At 40.0% G+C, this 22,422-nt stretch overlaps 1 protein-coding gene across 2 annotated transcripts in view; it reads right to left on the bottom strand.

Annotated features, from left to right (window-relative positions):
- The window catches only part of LOC110589295 (cytochrome P450 2C41), a 29,649-nt gene extending 8,051 nt beyond the window's left edge, over positions 1-21,598 (bottom strand). Inside the window, exons 1-7 of one of the 2 annotated variants that reach the window (XM_021699824.1) lie at positions 21,168-21,598; positions 19,123-19,285; positions 18,802-18,951; positions 14,142-14,302; positions 11,627-11,803; positions 2,016-2,157; positions 1,671-1,858 (exon numbers count right to left, since the gene is read on the bottom strand). In XM_021699824.1, the coding sequence (XP_021555499.1) occupies positions 1,671-1,858; positions 2,016-2,157; positions 11,627-11,803; positions 14,142-14,302; positions 18,802-18,951; positions 19,123-19,285; positions 21,168-21,335 (1,149 nt within the window). In that variant the 5' untranslated portion in view covers positions 21,336-21,598. The remainder of the gene's footprint in view (positions 1-1,670; positions 1,859-2,015; positions 2,158-11,626; positions 11,804-14,141; positions 14,303-18,801; positions 18,952-19,122; positions 19,286-21,167) is intronic. The other variant, XM_021699825.1, reaches the window with a different exon arrangement.
- Positions 21,599-22,422: the final 824 nt, after the last annotated feature.

Genomic DNA, 22,422 nt, shown 5'->3' with positions numbered 1-22,422 from the left:
CAAGCCCTGCTAGTATCTTTAAATTGCCATTCTGAACTCTAGTTCTGACATCTTACTTATGTCCATAATGATTAGGTCCCTGGCAGTCAGTACTGCCTCTTGTTCTCTTCTTTGATGTGAGGTTTTCTGTCTTGTCATTCTTGCAGAGAGTGGTCGCTTTTCTATTTGTAGAGTTGCACCTATTCTTTTGGGTCTCTGGTTGAGTTCACAGGTGTTCAGAATGATTTTATAGCTATCTAGCTGAATTCCTGGGACCAGACGAAACTAAGGTCTCCTACTCCTCCACCATCCTGGACTATCTCTCCTCAAAGCTGTTTTTTCAACCATTTCAAAGTTATATGTAGGAGGACTATTTTAGCCTCTCCTTATTTTTCTACTTCAGCCCATAAAATATGAACATTTGTCTTCTTGAAAGATTAAGTACACAATCCTTCATCTGAAACCCCTGGGGCCTAATGCGTTTTCAAATTCAGAATTGTTTGACTTGTTAGAAAAATATTATGATGTATATACCATAAATTTTAAAATACTCCCAATAATGTGGTATCATATAATCAAATATATTGATACTACTTTTTTTTTTTTTTTTTAGATTTTAAGTAATCTCTACACCCAACGTGGGGCTTAAATTTACAAACCCCAGATCAAGAGTTGCAGCTCTATTGACTGAGCCAGCAGGTTGCCCCCACACTGATATTTCTTTATTAAAACATGAATAGTCACATAAAGAGGCCTCAATAAGGAATAAAAATAGATTTATTTCAGTTCAAGTAAGGTTTTGGTCATCGAATGAAATGGCACAAACTTATTTTTATTTTTTAAATTTTTAGTATTGCAGAACTAAGGATGGTTTTAAGATAAGGATTTAAGTATTACAGAAAAAAACCTTAGATCAGTCCTATCCAATACAGTGGCCTTGAGTGATCCATGGTTACTTAGATTTAAATTAAAGCTAATTGTAAGTATATGAAGTGTAAAGTTTAAATATTAATTATTAAAACAAAAATTAAACCAGATTACAGAACTGTGTACATGGAAATTATAAATCCATAAATTATTAATAATGGTAAGTGAATTTGTAAAAGTTGTTAGATATAAAGTCATCAAAATAAAAAAATCAATTATATTTCCATATACCAAAAATGTAGAAAAGGCATTTAAAAAAATTATACAATTTATAATAACATAAAAAATATCATTTATCTAGGAAAAACCTAAAAGATGTACAAGCCACTGCACTGAAAACAATATTGAAAAAATTAAAGAAAGCCCAAATAAACTGGGAGAATATACCATATCCGTGAAAGATTCAACATTCCAACATGTCATTTGTTTTCAAATTAACTTACTATCACCCTGATAAAAACCATTGCCAAGTGCTTTGGATAACTGACAAATTAATACTAAAATTTATTTAGAAATGTAAATAGCTAAGAGAAGCCAAAACAATATTAAAGAAATAGAACAAATTTGGAAGACTTATACAGCCCGATATCAAAACCTATCATAAAAATGTATAGCCTTAAACTGGAAACAGCACAAAATCCTTCAAGCTGTCACATGTATGATTTTTGCATTCTCTCATCCATATTGGTAGAGGATTGAAACCATACTGTGAATATGAGAACTTAAAGAGCACTGAAATTAGGTGTAGGAGAGACACATCTTACCTTGGGGATGACATAGTTTCTGAATTTAATGTCACAGGTCACTGCATGAAGCAGGTTGTTTGGGACAAGGTCAATGTATCTCTGGATCTCATGCAATACTGCATTCGTGTAGGGCATGCGGCTCCTGTCTTGCATGCAAGGGGTCTGGTGTCTGCCAATTTCACGGTCAATCTCTTCCTGGACTTTAGCTGATAAAACACAAATGAGACTGATGAAAAAAGAAACAAATGCATATACATTTACATGCCAATTCAGGTTATATGAACACTTTGAAGGTGTTCCAACATCATTATAAACATCAGTTATATGTCCAGAAGTACACCCTGCCCTCCATGCTGGCCATACCTGTGACTTTTGGGTGCTTCAGCAGTATCAGGAGACCATATCGTAGGGTGGTGCTTGTTGTCCCTGTCCCAGCTGCAAACAAATCAGCTGCAGTGTTTATCAAGTTTTCAGAAGTAAACTCCAACTGCTCATTGTACTTTTCCTAGGAATTATTTGATGCAATTATTTGCTGCTTTGCCAGCATATGTAATTACAATAAATCTAAAATAACACATGTTATAAAGTTAATCAAACTTAGAAACTGGAGAGTGCAGTGTTAAAATAACAACAATTGTATGGTATGGCAAATTGTATGGATTAGTTGACCCAATCTTCATTTCCTATTCCCTTACCCCTTGCTTGCCTACAAATTCCATTTCCTAGCTTCTTTTGCAACTACACTGGCAAACAACCGATTTCTTACCAATGGCCCACTTTTTTTCCTAAAGATTTTAATCGATTTATTTGAGAGAGAGCATGAGAGAGCGAGCACATGAGTGGGGGGGGAGAGGGGAGAGGGAGAAGCAGACTCCGCACTGAGCAAAGAGTCCAATGTGGGGCTCGATCCCAGGACCCTCAATCTCTGAAGGCAGCTACTTAACTGACTAAGCCACCTAGGTGTCCCCAATGGCCTATTGATGTCACTTTCTTTCCTTTTTCTTACTACATGTCTACACAGATATGTTGGTGGAGGCACTGTAGACATCATCTTGAAACATGATGAACATGAAGCCTACACAGTAATAATGCTAAAGAAAAATGGAAGGCACCCAAGTCCATGATACTTCAGGGCTACTGTACAAGTCCTGGATGGCCCAACATGAGATTCTCTATACCTGAGATAAGTAAACCCACTATTTCTTTAAAACATTGTTAATTGGGTTTTCTCTTGTTGGTAGGCAAACCAATCCTAACTGATAGAAATGAGTAAATTAGGGCCGTATCTTAAAAAATGGTATAAGCCAGGATCAAGAGTTTGCAATACTCTTCTTCTGTTATAGAATTTATGTGGATTCTATATTGCCTAAAAACTCATTATGAAGTTGAAAATGTGCAAAAGCTAACATGGCAGCACATCCTAGAACAGACTGTAGTGAGAATGGATTTACAAAGACAAATGAGGGCCAGCCGCTATGGTATTCCAGATGTAAGGTAGGAGGCAGTTTGGTCTAGGAAACAAGTGCAGGAATTAATGCAGATACACAGAAGAAATATTACAGACATGAAGACAGAAAGTTTGGGCATTAACTGCCCATAAGGGATGAAGGAGACTGTAGGAGTAAGGCAAATGCTGAGAATAAGAGACTGAATAGAGATCTCATAAATTTTATGTGGGGAGAATAAAAGCACCTCACAAGGACAACTAACTAAAGTTGGTTTAAGGTAAGAGTGACACAAAATTGAAAACAATGGGGCCACTTGAAATACTGACCATGCAGGTCACTAAAATACAAAAAAACAAAACAAAACAAAACAACCAAAACCAAAAACAAAACCTTCCTATCCAGTCCTCTAGGCCAACATTAGTTTTTTTTGTTTTTTTTTTAAAGATTTTATTTATTTATTTGCGAGAGAGAATGAGAGACAGAGAGCACGAGAGGGAGGAGGGTCAGAGGGAGAAGCAGACTCCCCGCTGAGCAGGGAGCCCGATGCGGGACTCGATCCCAGGACTCCAGGATCATGACCTGAGCTGAAGGCAGTCACTTAACCGACTGAGCCACCCAGGCGCCCAGGCCAACATTAGTTTAATAAGGTTCTTACAATCCCCAAGTGACCTGTGGCATGCCTAACATGTCATCAACTCCATTAAGACAGGCTTAACCTCAATAGCTGTACTTGCTAGACTCACTGGTAACATCAACGTCACACACTGTTCTAACCTTTCCAACCCAAAATTACTCTAAGGCCAGGAAAAAGAGTAGGGCACTTATAAACCATTATTAGCATTTCTTTTTTTTTTTTTAAAGATTTATTTATTTATTTATTTGAAAGAGAGAGAACGAGAGAGAGAGAGCACATGAGAGGGGGGAGGGTCAGAGGGAGAAGCAGACTCCTTGCTGAGGAGGGAGCCCGATGCGGGGCTCAATCCTGGAACTCCAGGATCATGACCTGAGCTGAAGGCAGTTGCTTAACCAACTGAGCCACCCAGGCACCCCCCATTATTAGCATTTCTATCTGTTGAAGTGAATTTGAAGAATTAGTGTTTACATACACATAGCTTATCAATTTTAGCCAATTTTATGCCTAAGTTTTCTTCTAAGAGTTTTATATTTTTAGCTCTTACATTTATGTCTTTGATCCACCACACTTCCTCCCAAGATTAAATATAAAATTATCATATGACCTAGCAATTCTACCACCAGGTATACACCCAAGAGAAATTAAAACATAGGTATACACAAGGGGCGCCTGGGTGGCTCAATCATTAAGCGTCTGCCTTCGGCTCAGGTCATGATCCCAGGGTTCTGGGATCAAGCCCCGCATCAGGCTCTCTGCTCAATGGGGAGCCTGCTTCTCCCTCTCCCACTCCCCTGCTTGTGTTCCCTCTCTCGCTGTGTCTCTCTCTGTCAAATAAATAAATAAAATCTTATAAATAAATAAATAAATAAATGAAACATAGGTATACACAAAAACTTGCACACAAATGTCCATAGATGCGTTATTCATAAGAGCCAAAAAGCCAGGGGTGCCTGGGTGGCTCAGTGGGTTAAGCATCTACCTTTGGTTCAGGTCATGATCCCAGGGTTCTGGGATCGAGCCCAGAATTGGGCCCTTCTCAGCAGGGAGCCTGCTTCTCCCTCTCCCTCTGCCTCTCCCCCTGGATTGTGCTCTCTCAATCTCTCTCTCAAATAAATAAATAAAATCTTTAAAAAAAAAGCCCAAACCCAGAAACAATCAAAATGTCCATCAATCAAGGAATGGATATATAAAATATGGTATATCCACTCTGGAATATCATTCAAGCACGTAGAGGAATGAAGTGAAAGAAGCTAGAACAAAAGACCACATACTGTATAATTCCATTAATATGAAACACCCAGAATAGCAAATCTATAGAGACAAAGTACAGTAGTGATGCCTGAAAGCTGGAGGGCTTTGGGGACAGTGGAGATGACTACTCAAGCTTATGGGGCTTCTTTTGAGGGTGATGAAAACGTTTGGTAATTGATTGTGGTGGTGGTTGCACAACTCTGTAAATACACAATTACTGAATTATACTTGAAATGTGGGAAGGGTGTGGCAAGTGAATTATACTCAGTGAATATATTAAAAACAAGAAAAAAGGAATAACAAGCTAGAATCTAAATACTCTAATGAATTCCAGAGTAACAATGCAGTTTTTAAATATACTATTAAGGAAATACTGTTAATTGATATATGAGAGATGTCACAGCCCAGGATCATTGGAGAAGCTTCCTAGCATTAAGGAAATCCCTCACAATATGTGCAAAATACAAAAACATTCATATAGGTGCATTCTTCTGGGAAGGTGTCCACACTTTGTGTGTGTGTGTTTCAATAAAACTTTATTTATAAAAACAGGTGACTTTTGCAAGTCTTTGATCTAAATAAAAGTGTGAGGGGAACAGAGTTGGCAAGCCACCATCATTTTTTAATATTACATAAAAACAACAAAAGAGGGAGCTCTATGAAGTTAGAAAAATATTCCTAAACCACACAATTCCCTTTAAAAGTTCCAGAAAACTAATTTCACATAAAAATAAACAGAAAATTAAGGTAAAATCTCATAAAAAGCTATTATTAAAAAAAAAAAAGAGGGGTGCCTGAATGGCTCAGTCAGTGAAAGCGTCTGCCTTCAGCTCAGATCATGATGCCAGGCTCCTAGGATCAAGCCCACACTGGGCTCCCCGCTCAGTGGGGAGTCTGCTTCTCCCTCTGCCCCTCCCCCCAATCGTGCTCTCTCTCTCTTTCAAATAAATAAAATCTTTAAAAAAAAAAAAGAGCAGAATAACATTTTGCCCACAAAACAGCTCAAATTGTAACCTACTATTTTATTTTATTTTATTTTATTTTTTCAAGATTTTATTTATTTATTTGAGAGAGAGAGAGAATGAGAGAGAGAGCATAAAGGGGGGGAAGGTCAGAGGGAGAAGCAGACTCCCCGCCGAGCAGGGAGCCCGATGTGGGACTCGATCCCGGGACTGCAGGATCATGACCCGAGCCGAAGGCAGTTGCTTAACCAACTGAGCCACCCAGGCGCCCCCCTACTATTTTATTTTTTAAGTAAACTCTACACCCAGAGGAGGAGCAAGATGGTGGAGGAGTAGGAGACCTAAATTTCGTCTGGTCCCAGGAATTCAGCTAGCTAGCTATCAAACCATTCTGAACACCTACAAACTCAACAGGAGATCAAAGAAAAGAAAAGCAGCAACTCTCTGAACAGAAAAGCGACCACTTTCTGGAAGGTAGGACAGGCGGAGAAGTGAATCCAAGGCGATATTCAGAAGATAGATGGTGGGGGAGGGGCCTCCATCAGCTGCTACCGGCAAGGGATAGAGCAACAGAGCACAAAATCGGAACTTTTAGAAGTCGGCTCCACTGAGGGATGTCGCTTCAGTGGCTAAGCAGGGGGTGGAACCCTCGCTGGGACAGTGTGGTCTCAGGACCCTCGGGGTCACAGAAAGACCAGGGGTGCCTGAGTGCGGCAGAGCGCCCAAGTATCGGAATGGGGAAGCCGGCTGCAAAGACAGAGCCGAGGTGCAGGCTCTCAGCTCGGGGTGGCCATAAACCGTGATCCACAGCACAGTCGGGCCACTGCTCCTCCAGCAGGGACCCAACAAGCGGCAGATCCGGGGATACCCCCCTTCCTCACCTGGGCAGAGAGGCGTGGGAGCACACCGCAGGAATCTGCTGGGTTTGGAGACTCCAAATGGGGTCATGAGCCAGAGATAGAAATGCTCGGTCACAGGCCGGGTGAGCATGGAGTGCAGCTGGAGACCGGGGAGACGGGAGTGACTGACTGCTTTTCTCTGGGGGCGCACTGAGGAGTGGGGCCCTGAGTTCTCGGTTCCTCTGGGGCCAGAGATTGGGAAACCGCCATTTTCACTCTTGTCCTCCAAAGCTGTACGGAAAGCTTGCAGGGAACAAAAGCTCCTGAGAGCAAACCTGAGCAGATTACTTAGCCCAGCCCTGGCAAGGGTGGGGCAATTCCAGCTCCGGCAAAGACATTCGGGAACCACGGCAACAGGCCCCTCCCCCAGAAGATCAGCAAGAACAGCCAGCCAAGACCAAGTTTACTGATCAGTGAGAACTGCAAAACTCCAGGGCCAGGGGAATATAGCACATAGAATTCATGGCTTTTTTCCCATGAATCTTTAGTCTTTCAAAGTTAATTTTTTTAATTTTTTTTTCTATTTTTAAAAAATTTTTCTTCTTTCCTTTTTCAACCAACATCTTATCTTACCAATTCCTTTTTTAAAATATTTTTTAATTTTCATTTTTACAGTCATATTCTATACCTTCATTGTATTTAACCTTATTTTTTGTGTATATATATATATATATATATATATATATATATATAAGGTTTTCTTTCTTTAAAATTTTGGGAGGCAGTTTCTTCTAACAGACCAAAATACACCCAAAATCTAGTGGGTGGCTCTGTTCTATTAACCAGCCTGATCATATTCTTTTTTTTTTTTTTTTTCTTTTCTTTTCCCCCTGGTTTCGGGTCTCTTCTGCTTTGTTTAGTGTATATTTTTCTGGGGTCGTTGTTACCCTTTTAGCATTTTGTTCTCTAATTCATCTATTCTTCTCTGGACAAAATGACAAAACAGAAAAACTCACCTCAAAAAAAAGAACAAGAGGCAGTACCGACTGCCAGGGACCTAATCAATACGGACATTAGTAAGATGTCAGAACCAGAGTTAAGAATGATGATTATAAAGATACTAGCTGGGCTTGAAAAAGCATAGAATATACTAAAGAATCCCCTTCTGGAGAAATAGAAAGAACTAAAATATAACCAAGTCGAAATAAAAAAGGCTATTAATGAGGTGCATTAATAAATGGAGGCTCCAGGTGTGCCTTGGTGGCTCAGATGGTTGAGCATCTGCCTTCGGCTTAGGTCATGATCTCCAGGTCCTGGGATCAAGCCCTGTGTCGGGCTCCCAGCTCAGCAGGGAGTCTGCTTCTCCCTCTCCCCCTGCCTCTCCCCTTGCTCATGCTCTCTTTCTCTGTATCTGTCTCAAATGAATAAATAAAATCTTAAAAAAAAAATGGAGGCTGTAACTGCTAGGATGAATGAGGCAGAAGAGAGAATTAGTGATATAGAAGACCAAATGATGGAGAATAAAGAAACTGAGAAAAAGAGAGATAAACAACTACTGGATCATGAGGGGAGAATTCGAGAGATAAGTGATACCATAATAGAAAGAATATTAGAATAATTGGGATCCCAGAAGAAGAAAGAGAAAGAGGAGCAGAAAGTATATTGGAGCAAATTATAGTGAAGAACTTCCCTAATTTGGGGAAGGAAATAGGCATTCAAGTCCAGGAGGCACAGAGAACCCCCCTCAAAATCAATAAAAATAGGTCAACACCCCAACATCTAACAGTAAAACTTACAAGTCTCAGAGACAAATAGAAAATCCTGAAAGCAGCTCGGGACAAGAGGTCTATAACCTACAATGGTAGAAACATTAAATTGGCAGCAGACCTCTCTACAGAGACCTGGCAGGCCAGAAAGGACTGGCAAGATCTATTCAGGGTGCTAAATGAGAAAAATATGCAGCCAAAAACACTTTATCCAGACAAGATGTCATTTATGATAAAAAGCTTCCAGGAGAAATAGAAACTAAAAGAATTTGTGATCACCAAACCAGCCCTACAAGAAATATTAAACGGGGTCCTCTAAGCAAAGAGAGAGCCCAAAAGTAACATAGACCAGAAAGGAACAGAGACAATATACAGAAACAGTCACTTTACAGGCAATACAATGGCACTAAATTCATATCTTTCAATAGTCACTCTGAATGTAAATGGGCTAAATGACCCAATCAAAAGACATAGGGTATCAGATTGGATAAAAAAGCAAGACCCATTGATATGCTGTCTGCAAGAGACTCATTTTAGACCCAAAGACACCTTCAGATTGAAAGTGAGGGGGTGGAAAACCATTTACCATGCTAATGGACATCAAAAGAAAGCTGGGGTGGCAATCCTTATATCAGACAAATTAGATTTTAAACCAAAGACTATAATAAGACATGAGGAAGGACACTATATCATACCTAAAGGGTCTATCCAACAAGAAGATCTAACAATTTTAAATATCTATGCCCCTAACATGGGAGCAGCCAATTATATAAGCCAATTAATGACAAAATCAAAGAAACACATCAACAATAATACAATAATAGTAGGGGACTTTAACACCCTCCCCACTGAAATGGACAGATCATCTAAGCAAAAGATGCCCCTAACATGGGAGCAGCCAATTATATAAGCCAATTAATGACAAAATCATAGAACACATCGACAATAATACAATAATAGTAGGAGACTTTAATAACCTCCTCACTGAAATGGACAGATCATCTAAGCAAAAGATCGTCAAGGAAATAAAGGCTTTAAATAACACATAGGACCAGATGGACTTCACAGATATATTCAGAACATTCCATCCTGACACAACAGAATACACATTCTTCTCTAGTGTACATGGAACATTCTCCAGGATAGATCACATCCTGGGTCACAAAATCAGGTCTCAACTGATACCAAAAGATTGGGATCATTCTCTGCATATTTTCAGACCACAATGCTTTGAAACTAGAACTCAATCACAAGAGTAAAGTTGGAAAGAACTCAAATACATGGAGGCTAAAGAGCATCCTACTAAAGAATGAATGGGTCAACCAAGAAATTAAAGAAGAATTAAGTAAACTTCTACACCCAATGTGGGGCTCAAACTCATGGCCCTGAGATCAATAGTTGCATGCTCGGGATGCCTGGGTGGCTCAGTTGGTTAAGCATCTGCCTTCAGCTCAGGTCATGACCCCAGGGTCCTGGGATCGAGTTCCACACCAGGCTCCTTGCTCAGTGGGGAGCGTGCTTCTCCCTCTGCCTGCAGCTCCCCCTGCTTGTGCTCTCTTTCACTCTCTCTCTCTGACAAATAAATAAATAAAATCCTAAGGAAAAAAAAATGAGTTGCATGCTCTAGGTGTCCATACTTTTAATCAGATTCTCAAATCAGCTGATCACCAGAAAGATAAAAATCATTGCCCTAATAGCAGAGAAAGCAGAGCATGGAAGTATTCGTTTTTCCCTCTTCCAGTTTCTTCAAACCATCGCACCACCTTCTTCACTTCATTCCACCTAGAATACATGATTTGAGCAGTCCAGCTGAAATCCAGGGACAATTCTTTGACAGTCACTTTCATCAGCACCTTTGACTCCTTGCCATGTTAGCCTACTCATCGGTTTCTCATTTCTGCCCAGAGCTACAAAGTGATTGGATAAAGTAATGATGGCCTCAGATGAAGGAATTTCCTTCTCTAGAATTAGTCTTTACAATGCATTCTGGATTCTGCCTCTCCTCAGTTCAAGGAGGATGTTGCTTCTATACAAGTGTCCTTATGGCATTACATTACTTTTGTCACACGATTTCCAGCTTGACCCCATCACTCATCAAATTCACTATTCAGATTTACTATCTGAATCTTTCACTCCTTGGTTAAATTTCTCAAATAGGATATCTGTTCTTATTACTAAAATCTCCCATACAGTCCCTACTTATCCTCTCCTCCAACTAAAACCAGTCTCTATAGATCTCTGAGATGTGACAAGATGGACAATTTGATTTTATTTCAGGATCCTCTGTATTTCCATGGTCCAGACTTCCATCAAGCCAAAGTCAAGAAATGAAAAATCTCACAGATAAGAAAAATCTTATCATACAGACCATTCTACAGGACTCCCAGGATAATTTTCCCCAATAATTATTTGCATTCCACTCTTGTTCTGGCTCATACATCTACCTGATCAAATCAAAACTCTTCATGCCAACATTCAGGCTTACAGTTATTTGGCAGACACCAACATCCAACTCTGTATCTGTCCAAATTCATTTTTGGTTACATTCAGTGAAGATTTCCCTTTTCCACCCATCTAATCTCTTTGCTGACACGCACTTCTGAACTTCTCATCATACCATTCTACCAATCTGAAATTCCCTCCCCTATTCCTTATTGCAAATATTTGAAGATCTACATCAGCCCTCAGGACTAGCAGGAAGCCCAGCTAGATTAAACCTTTCCTCCTTACTCTCCCACACGCTGTGACCTGATCACATATACCTTCATTGTATGGCTCAATATTTTGTAATTTCTAACTTGTCTGTGTTTTTATTTCCCCTAAAGTGTACATTCTCTTTCTCTTCAGGTAGAAACTTAACAAATAGGTTCCACGTATTCTAGTTATTTAGCAATTCAATCCTAGATTGAATGATGCTCCATGATGCTCAATCCAGATCCATGCATACCTAAGTACCTAAGTGTCAGTCAAGCATTTCTTGCCTGACAATTTAAACATCCTCATAAGTACAGATCTAATCAGTAAACAAGAAAAATGCAGGCAAACAAATAACAGATCTGTAATTAATATTTTACCTGTTCCATTTTCATCAGGAAATAATCAATGAAGTCCCGAGGATTGTTCATGTCCAAGGATTCTTGGTGTTCTTTTATTTTCTCCAAAATGTAATTTTTTACAAAAACAGAATTTTTATACATTGTATTATGACTTCCTGGGAGATAATCAAGGAGAGTGGGGAAGCTATTGTAGACCTTAAAGATTTTTAAAAAATTATTAAATTTAAAAACATGTATTGAAGACATATATAAGACAATATATATGACATATATAAGACAAGCAAAACAAACAAAACAAATCTCAAGGAGGGGGAAGAAGCTCATTTCCACAGTTACCACATTATAATATCCAAAATGTCCAGTTTTCATAAAAAAAAAAATAAGATGAAGAAAAAATGGTCTCTGTCTTCTGGGGGAGCATTTTATATTGTGCGTATAAAGTAATTCTCTATGCTCATAGAGATATCTGAGGGAGAAAACCATGACCAAATGATGAAATATGACAATAATTTCCTATACTCACACATCAACCTTACAGTATTATTATTATTATTTTTTAAGATTTTATTTATTTATTTGAGAGAGAGAGAATGAGAGAGAGCGAGTACATGAGAGGGGGGAGGGTCAGAGGGAGAAGCAGACTCCCCGCTGAGCAGGGAGCCCAATGCAGGACTCGATCCTGGGACTCCAGGATCATGACCTGAGCCGAAGGCAGTCGCTTAACCAACTGAGCCACCCAGGCGCCCCAACCTTACAGTATTAAAGCATCTTTACGTCAATTCTCTTTTTTCTTTTATATTAATTCTTCCCTACAACCGTGAAACATAGAATGCCATGAATTACTATGATTCACATTTTATAGATGAAGACTGAGTTTAAGGGAGTTTGGACAACCTGATATACAGCACAAAGCTACTCCACCATCAGTGCTTCCTGGCAGCATCTGTGGTCCCAAACATTTTCTCTGCTTAAAGGAGGTATTCTCTTCCTTCCTAGATTAGCATATTTCTGCTAAGTAATGTGATGAAGAGGTCACTAAGTGTGAGTGGAGGACAAACCTTGTGGACACTGGGAACATTTCAGCAAGGGCCTGGATGCCCATTGAGTGCTATGGACATGTTTCTGGGCAGTCACCAAAACTGGACTTTGGGATTTAGTGGAAAGACCACAAGCCAGGGAGTCAATAGGCTTCAATTCCACCAGCTCCATACTTGGACATTTGTCTTCTTGTCTGTGAAATAAAGGTTTCGACTGTTTCCCAGATGCACACTCCGTGATGCTTGCCCTGGGCAGGAGTGTGGTATTCAAAAATTCACTTCACTGAGTATGACCAGTGAAAATGTCAGACTAGAGAGCTTCAAAGGCAGGACACTCCAAAAAAAGGCTGAAAATTTTGGCAAAAACCATGAGAATCAACTTGTCATAACTCTAGAAAACAAAGGCTTATAGCAATCAAGTGAATGCTGAATCAAGAAAAAGGCAACTTGAAAATGGTGGGAAAACTTTGTGGAATTTTTAATTTACCTTTCTGCCACCTCCTTCCTCAGTTTGGCAGTGGTCTTAACAAGGGTAGCTTCTTGTATGGGATTCTGGTTTCTAGTGCAAGAGACTAGAGCAGACCTTAAAAAAATTGTGTTTTCTCTGTTGCAACTTCTCTGGGGTAATCTGAAGGACTGACACAGACTCTTGTCTTTGTTTCATCTAACCTGGAACGCAGGGTGGAAAGCAGCAGGCCTGCCTCAAAAACTCTGTAAGGCAAATGAATAACCCACAGCCTCCTGGGGCAAAGACTAGTTAAGGCATATGATAGAGCACCAGAATCCTGGGAAGAAAAGCTGGGGCAAGAGTATCTTCTGGAAATTAGGGCATTCAAATGTACCCATGTATACTGAGGAATTTACACATTTTAAAATTTAGAAAGCAGGATATAGGCTAAAAAAAAGACCTCAGAAGACCCTAGCTTTCACCTCTGGCTGATCTTGGCTCAATGTAAGCAACAAGACTGAGAAAGAACTGAAAACAGTCTGATGAAAGCACTGAAGGAGTGCCCCAGCCCAGAACCAAATTTGGAAGAGTTCATTCATTTGTTCGTTTGTTTTTTGTTTGTTCATTCGTTCCTCCCTCCCTCCCTCCCTCCTTCTCTCTCCTCTCTCTTTCTTCCCCCAACCCCCCTTCTCTCCCTTCTTTTCAGGTCCTCACATTCAAGGAAAACTCCATTAAAACACTAGCTAAACACAAGTTAAAGGACAGAGATTTCAGAGACCACACATGACAAAGAAGAAGAGACTTAGCAAACACGGTCCAGAAAAGTCACGAAATAAACAAACATCTATAGCCTACAGAAAGCAAAAAGGGAAACAAACCTATAGCAAGCAAAACAAACAAAACAAAACAAATCTCAAGGAGGGGGAAGAAGCTCATTTCCACAGTTACCACATTATAATATCCAAAATGTCCAGTTTTCGTTCACTTCACAGCATGGTCCATACAGAATTTTGGATTTGTCAGAAAAAAGAGAGGATCTTGAACTCACATGGATCCATGGGGAGCTCAAAATCCTGAAGTTTTCATTAAATCTCTTGAGGAAACCAATTAAAGTCTGATCTGTATAATCAAAATGATGCTGGAAAATAACGGAGCAGATCACATTGCAGGAAGCACAGCCCAGGACAAAAGTGGGATCACAGGGTAAGGCTAAAGAACAGGAAAGATTTAGAAAATACCATTAAAATAAACATATAAAAATCTTTGTTGTTGATAATAGGTAAAGGTAATTTTAGGATCTCTAAAGCAATAGTTACCTAGGAATCCCCTTTCCAGCAAAAATTTCAGCATGCTTAAAATCAACACATCACTTTTCCCTTAAATGGGAAGTCCATTCCATCCTAGTTTGTTTAGTAATAGTCTTCCAAATACTCTAGATTACTACTTATGTTTACTTGATTCTGACCCAAGGTGACTATTATTTTGAAGAGCAAAAGAAAAAACTTTAAAGAAGCCACTTTTAAAAACACCTAATGGGGCACCTGACTGGCTCAGTAGGAGGAGCGAGCACGTGACTCTTGATCTTGGGGTCATGTGTTCAAGCCCCACCGTGGGTATGGAGATGACTTAAAACGAATAATTAAAATAAATAAATAAAAGCACCTAATAATTCAAGTTATCAATGCAGAATCACACCTGTCTGGTAAGCTTGTATACTCCTGTAGGAAGGAAGAAATAGGTAGGGACCTGGAAACCTTTTTTAGACAATGAATACTTGAAGTGAACTATGTGTAAAATCAGCAGAGGAAAAGATTAAAGGATGGAAGATGATGGGAAAATTCAGGTATTTTGATGGAACAAACATAAAAAAGCAAAAGCTATCCATGTTGTATGAGAAGAAAAACTAATATAAATGAATTAAAATTATAGTACAGATTTGTTTGACTAAGATAGAAGTAAAATAAGAAATCTTCATTTCAAACTTAAATCCAGCTAAGGCAAAGAAAAAGGTTAAATTGTTAAATACAGTTCTAGGGTGCCTGGCTGGCTCAGTAGGTAGAGCATGTAACTCTTATCTCAGGGTCATAAGATCAAGCCCCACGTTTGGCATGGAACTTACTTAAAATATAAAAAAAGGAAAAGGCAATAAATGGAGTTCTTGTATTTCTTTATTGCAATATAGAAAATAATTTTCTTCTCTAGGAAATAGTGTCCATCATCACCAATCAGGCCTCACATTTACTTAGACAGCCTGCCCTCTTGTGGAATTCTGGAGTATTTCTATAGATAGCCGTTCACAGAAGACCATAGTTATAAAATTTTTTTAAAGATTTTATTTATTTATTTGACAGAGGGGGAGTGAGAGCACAGCAGGGGGTGCAGCAGAGGGAGAAGCAGGCTCCCTGCTGAGCAGGGAGTCTGATGCGGGGCTCGATCCCAGGACCCTGGGATCATGACCTGAGCTGAAGGCAGACGCTTAACTGAGCCACCCAGGTGCCCCTAGTTATAAATTTTTTAACTGGACTATCATTTAGGTCAATTCTATCATTTTACAGATAAAGCAGAGGAAAAAATTTTTCGTGAGAAATATTTAAATGAAATTGCTATAAGCAAATGATCAATAAGCTTTCTCTGCAAAAGGTTCCCAAATTCACATCATTGATGTAATTAAGGGTGACCAGAATCCAAAATGAGGAGACAATGAGAGGGAATTAAAAAATGGGAAACGTGTTTGGTTAACTGCTCCTATTCCAGACTCTTTTTTTTTTTAAGATTTTTTATTTATTTGACAGAGAGAGCGTGCCCAAGTAGGCAGAGGGAGGGGGGGAAGCAGACTTCCCACTGAACGGGGAGCCCAATGTGGGACTAGATCCCAAGAGCCTGGGACCATGACCTGAGCTGAAGGCAGACGCTTAACTGACTGAGCCACCCAGGCGCCCACAGACTCTTTTTCAGTTGAAATACTTGAGGCCACTAAGCTTTCAGAAAAACTTATTTTAGAAGGTAGGGGATAATTTGGGAAGGCCTTGAGATTTCTGTGTGTGTGTGTGTGTGTGTGTGAGATTCACAGCTAAAATCTGGTTTTTAATCTTTCACTTCTTTTGAGAGAATTTAAAAGCAGGGTAATTCGGAATCCAGACTGAAATTCAAATTCATTGTGACATGCACTTCATAGGTCACTAGAGCTGGCAGAGGTGGTTAAATAATTACCATAAAAGTTCTAACCCTGGGCCTCCTGAGTGGCGCAGTCAGTTAAGCATCTGCCTTGAGCTCAGGTCATGATTCCAGGGTCCTGGGACTGAGTCCCACATGGGGCTCCTTGCTCATCGGGGAGTCTGCTTCTCCCTCTGCCTGCCGCTCCCCCTGCTTGTGTGTGCTTGCTCTCTCTCTGACAAATAAATAAAATCTTAAAAAAAAAAAAAAACTTCTAACCCCAAATCCAGCTGTGTTTTAAAATGCACATGGAATTCTGTTTTTATTCAGATGATGAGGCCAATAGATAGGGAAGATAGCCATTGAAAAGAGAGTTTGTTACTCACAGTTCCCAAGAGGAGAAGTGCATCATACAGGGCCACATGGAGAAGGACCAAGGTAGGTCAGGAGGCAGGAGGAACAAGGGGAAAGCATGTGCCAGAGCCTTTACCAGGGTTTTCATGGGAAGGAGCGAGCAAGGCAGGGTAGGTATGCTGAGTAAATTTACTTGAGAGCTTGAATAGTTGCAGAGGGCTATGGCCTATAGCGGTGTTGACTGTTGTCCAGTAACTGCCCTGGGTTCATTTAGAGCAGGGAGAGTATTGGCTTGGTGTGTGAGAATTTGGTGAAGGAGGCAACTTGGGGGTATGTATGGGCCTTGGAGAGGTTGATTTACAAATCAAAGACAAGCTTAAAGACACGATGTTTGCTGTATCTAGTAAATAGTACCCCTAGGAGGGGAGGTTGCTCCCTGGTTCTGCAAGGCCCCTAAGATGTCAAAACATCACAAAATAGAGAAAACTTAAAACATGATTAATAGACCAAGAAAGGAGAGTAAAATAAGGAAAGCTGAAAGCAGAGCCAAATAATAAGGAAGGCAGGGTAAACAGTTCTTAATGATAGCTGAAATCTAGTTAAATAAATCATTTTATAACCTGATATTTGTGTAAGTCTCAGGATTATGCTATAGCATATATTTCTTAACATATATTGAACAGTATTAGAGTAAATAGGGAGCAACATCAAAAAACTCAAACTGATCATTTTAACATAGTTGTTTACACTGGTGCAGCCACTCTGGAAAATAGTATGGAGGTTCCTAAAAAAAACAGAACTACCCTATGATTCAGCATTTGCACTACTAGGTATTCACCCAAAGAATACAAAAACACTAATTCAAAGGGATACATGCACTCTGATGTTTACAGTAGCATTATTTACAATAGCCAAATTATGGAAGCAGCCCAAGTATTCATCAACAGATGAACAGATAAAGACGTGGTGTGTATGTGTGTGTATGTATACACACAAAACGAAATATTACTCAGTCATAAAAAGAATGAAATCTTGCCAGTTGCAATGACAATGGATGGAGCTAGAGAGTATTATGCTAAGCAAAACAAGTCAGTCAGAGAAAGACAAATATCATATGATTTCACTCATATGTGGAATTTAAGAAACAAAACAAATGAGCAAAGGGAAAAAACGAGAGAGAGACAGAGAGACAAGCCAAGAAACAGACTTTTTTTTTAAAGATTTGTATTTATTTATTTGAGAGAGAGAGCACACACTTGAGTAGGGAAAGGGCAGAGGGAGAAGGAGTGGCAGAGAATCTTAAGCAGACTCTGTGCTGAGTGCAGAGCCTGATGCGGGGCTCGATCTCATAACCCTGAGATCATGACCTGAGCTGAAACCAAGAGTTGGACGGCTTAACCCACTGAGCCACCCAGGCACCCAAGAAACAGACTCTTAACTGTAGAGAGCAAACTGATGGCTGCCAGAGGTGAGGTGGGTGAGTGGATGGGTGAAGTAGGTGATAGGGATTAAGGAGTGCACTTGTGATGAGCACCGAGTGATGTATCATTATATTGTACACTTGAAACTAATTAAAAAAAAACTGTGTGTTAACTAACTGGAATTTAAATAAACTCTAAAAAAATAGTTGTTGAAAGGGAAATCCCAATTGATGAGGGCAGCACTAAAGATGCCTAAGCAATTATAACCACAAAAAAGTATCATTACTGGCCAGAAATGTAGACATGGGCCTTGGAAGAAACCCTCCAAAGATCAATGAAGTTGACCGAACACATACAGACCAACTAAGTAAAAAGCACATGTCACTGGTTACAGGTGCTCCATAAGGGTGTGATGAAGTCATTTCCACTGTGTCTACTTGACAAGTATTCCCTGGTGACAAGTTCTGAAATAGGTAACCCACATTTACACTACGGGAAAAATACCGTTCTCTAACTCTGAAAAAAATGGGTCCCCAAATGTACCTTCATGACATAATGATGTGGAAATAAACAAATTTGGGACAGAAAAGGATTAAATGACCTTTTATACCCACATTGTAGGCACAGTCATGAAAGGACACATAGCAAGCATAGACACACAAAAGCTCCCTTGGCTCTTTCTGCTGCACACCCTCTGTCCACATGAGGGCCGAAATGTTTCCAAGGACATCAGTAGACGTGAGAATAGCCTGCCAAGGTCAGAGCTATAGAATAACCCACCATTGGTTTTTCTCAATTCTTCTACAAGGTGGCAGGCTTCCTCTTGAACTCGGCTCTCAAGGTCACTCTTCCCCATCCCCAAATTCCGCAGGGTCATGAGGGAGAAGCGCCGTAACTCCTTCCATCTCTTTCCACTGGTGAAAAGGAGTCCTACCAGAGAGGAAACAGAAACTGGGAGGGAGGTCCTAGGCAAGGAGGAGGAAGCTCATACTTGGCAGCCTTGCAAATGGGCCGAGTTCTGCTGAGTTGCTCTTCAAATTCCAGTTCTCCATCCTTCCCAACCCCATAACCAGTGTTGAACGTGTGTACATGTACACGTACCGTGTCCTTTATTAAGTTTTTCAGCTATTGGGAAACTTCCTCTTGCAGAAAACTCTTCTCCCATATCAATCAGGGCTTCCTTCACTGCTTCATACCCATGCAGCACAACAGTGGGCTTCATGCCAAGATACAGAGTGAATACAGGGCCATAGGCTTTTGAGAGCTAAGAAATTCAAAGAAAATGTATATATTAGCAATTTATATTTTGTGCATGATTTTTTGTGTGTGTGCATGTTAAGCCTGATAACATCATCATACTGTCGATGTTTTTATTCTACCAAACATGGCTTCAAATATTTCTCGATCGTATATATAAATAAGATTGTTACAGCTGACACATATAGAGGGCCTTTGTTGTGACAGGCAATGGCCTGGGGAATTGGTACTCAGATTATTACAACTGATTATCACACATCAACATCTTGAGCTAGGTTTATTTACCCTGTTGTACAGATAAAGAGACTGAAGTTCAAAGAATTTCCTGTATATTTCCAGTGTCTAATAATAGAACATCCAAATTTCAACCCCACTTAGCCAACCTATTTCCTCTGAGTCTCCAGTGCCTACCTTGGGACCAGTACCCAGCTGTTTCAGGATCACCTGTAAAGCTCATCCCCTGGAGATTTTTTTTTTTTTTAAGGATTTTATTTTTAAGTATTCTCTACACCCAGTGTGGGGCTTGAACTCACAACCCCAAGATCAAGAGTCGCAAGCTCTACTGACTGAGCCAGCCAGGTACTCCCATCCCCTGGAGATTCTGACTCAGTAGCCTTATGATGGATACTAGAAATCTATATTTTAAAAAAACCCACCCCAGATGGTGCTAATGCCCCCTCCATTTTGAGATCTGCTGGTATTACTAACACCAAAGGCAGTGCCAGGACATGCAGCATCTCATGGAAGAACAATTTCTTCTATCCTGCAGCCTTCACAGGGTATAGACAGCAGCTTTGTGTGGAATCCGAGGATTCTGTTACCATCCAGCTGGTCCTGATGATTTCTTATTTCTTGCATTCATTCAAGTTAGTTCTGAACCCAGTTATTTCCTTGACATCAGGCACAATTTGTTTCTTCAGAGTTCAATTTTCATGGCTATTCTGAACAACACACACAGACTACATAATAGATGACTCCTCGAATGAAATCTCTAATCACAAAACACCTCCCTTACCATTTACCTTCAGCCAGAAATCATAGCAAATGGCTGTGAAACAAAGAAAGGCAGCAGAATTCCTGGCTTTTGCCACTTCATTATTATTTGTTTTAAGATTTAAAGATTTTATTTGAGAGAGAGTGAGCACATGAATGGGGAGTGGAGTGGGGAAGGGGAACGGAGAGATTCTCAAGCCGACTCCATGCTGAGCATGGAGCCCAATGAGGGCCTTGATCCCATGACCCTGAAATCATGACCTGAGCCAAAACCAAGAATCAGACACTCAACCAACTGAGCCACCCAGGCACCCTGGACTTTATTATTTTAATGCTACCACAGAACAGCCTAAATGTTTCTTTATTCATAGAAAACATTATTTTATTCCACTATTCTTTTTTTTTTTTTTTTAAAGTAATCTCTATGCCCAACGTGCGGCTCAAACTCATGACCCTGAGATCAAGAGTCGCATGCTATATTGACTGAGCCAGCCAGGTGCCCCTTGTTCTAGTATTCTTGACAATAATTCACAAGGAGTATTTGCTTTCCAGACATACCTTGATGTTTTTAATAGATTATAATTAATTTTAATAAATATATTTTATTTAAAAGTAGAGGTTGGGGCGCCTGGGTGGCTCAGTCATTAAGCGTCTGCCTTCGGCTCAGGTCATGGTCCCAGGGTCCTGGGATCGAGCCCCGCATCAGGCTCCCTGCTCAGAGGAGAGCCTGCTTCTCCCTCTCCCACTCCCCCTGCTTGTGCTCCCTCTCTTGCTGGGTCTCTCTCTGTCAAAATAAAATAAAAAGTAAAAATCTTAAAAAATAAATAAATAAATAAAAGTAGAGGTTAACCTACATACCCTTTGCAAACTGCTAGAGAATCATAAAGCATACTTACATTGCTTAAGGATTTGCTGATGTCCTTCACATCTACCTGGAGGATATTTCCAATGAAAGGGAGAGGAGTGGGGCCAGGTGGGAGCTTCCCCTTTCCAGAGCTCTGTTTCCAAAGTGAAAGGAGAAGCCAAAAGGAGAGACAGAGCACTAGAACCACAACTGGATCCATGGAGGAATTCTCTTCTTGGACAACTGTGAGCTTGAAATCTAAAGCTTTTATAACACTCCCTGCTAATTCAACATGTCCCTCTGACTCATAAAGTAATCAATCGGCTGGATTTACTTTAATCTCTCTTTTGAAAGGACTTTGGCCCACTGATAAAGATAAAAATATGGTGTTCTTTACTCTTCTTTTGCTTCTGTCTAACACTATGCCCCGAGATTCTGGTCTAACGGGTCTGGGGTGGAGCCCAGGCACTGGTAATGTTTTTGGTTTTTGTTTTTTTTAAACACTCTAGGTGGTACCAATTGAGAGCCAGTGAAGTAAATTACTTAATCACAAAAACTGCAAAACATTCTGGATTCTCAGAGTAATGACCAGTTGAGAATTTATGATTTGGGAGGAAATCTTTGTACACAAAAACGTTTATCCTTTAATGCTTTTTTTTTTTTTTAATTTTTTTTAAAATTTATTTGACAGAGAGAACACAAGCAGAGAGAGAGAGGGAGAAGTAGGCTCCCTGCTGAGCAAGGGGCCCGATGTGGGACTCGATCCCAGGACCCTGGGATCATGACCCGGGCTGAAGGCAGCCGCTTAACTGACTGAGCCACCCAGGCGTCCCTATCCTTTAATGCTTTATCAAACACCAGTATATTTTGTCCTAGAAAATGAAAGCCTTTTGAAATATTTTAGTGAACTGTACTAACATCAAATATAAACTAGGTAACATAACCCTTGAACATCCAAATATGTATCAAGTAATTAGCTAAGAAAATTTACATATATTTACCATCAAGCCCTTGTGCCCACACCCCCCAACACAAGGAAAATGAAATTGATTTTACAAGTGGAGAAAGGGAAATTTGGAGGCAACAGGAGGTCCATCCAGTGTTGCACAGCTTTTAAGTGACAAAAATGGGATTTGAACCTAGATCTTTTGAGGCCCATAATGATGCACTATGGCTTACACCACAATTATAGGAAAACAAAATCGAACCCCCAAACATTAGTTCCTCAGTATGTATACCTCACTGACTGTTCACAAAATAACAGGCTTCACTAAGTAGAAGTCTTTATTTGATTCCAAGGATAAAAG

This window comes from Neomonachus schauinslandi, chromosome 6, assembly GCF_002201575.2.
Source record: "Neomonachus schauinslandi chromosome 6, ASM220157v2, whole genome shotgun sequence".
Taxonomy (NCBI): Eukaryota; Metazoa; Chordata; class Mammalia; order Carnivora; family Phocidae; genus Neomonachus; species Neomonachus schauinslandi.
Note: the sequence above shows the minus strand (reverse complement) of the source record. Positions and strands in the feature narration are given on the sequence as shown.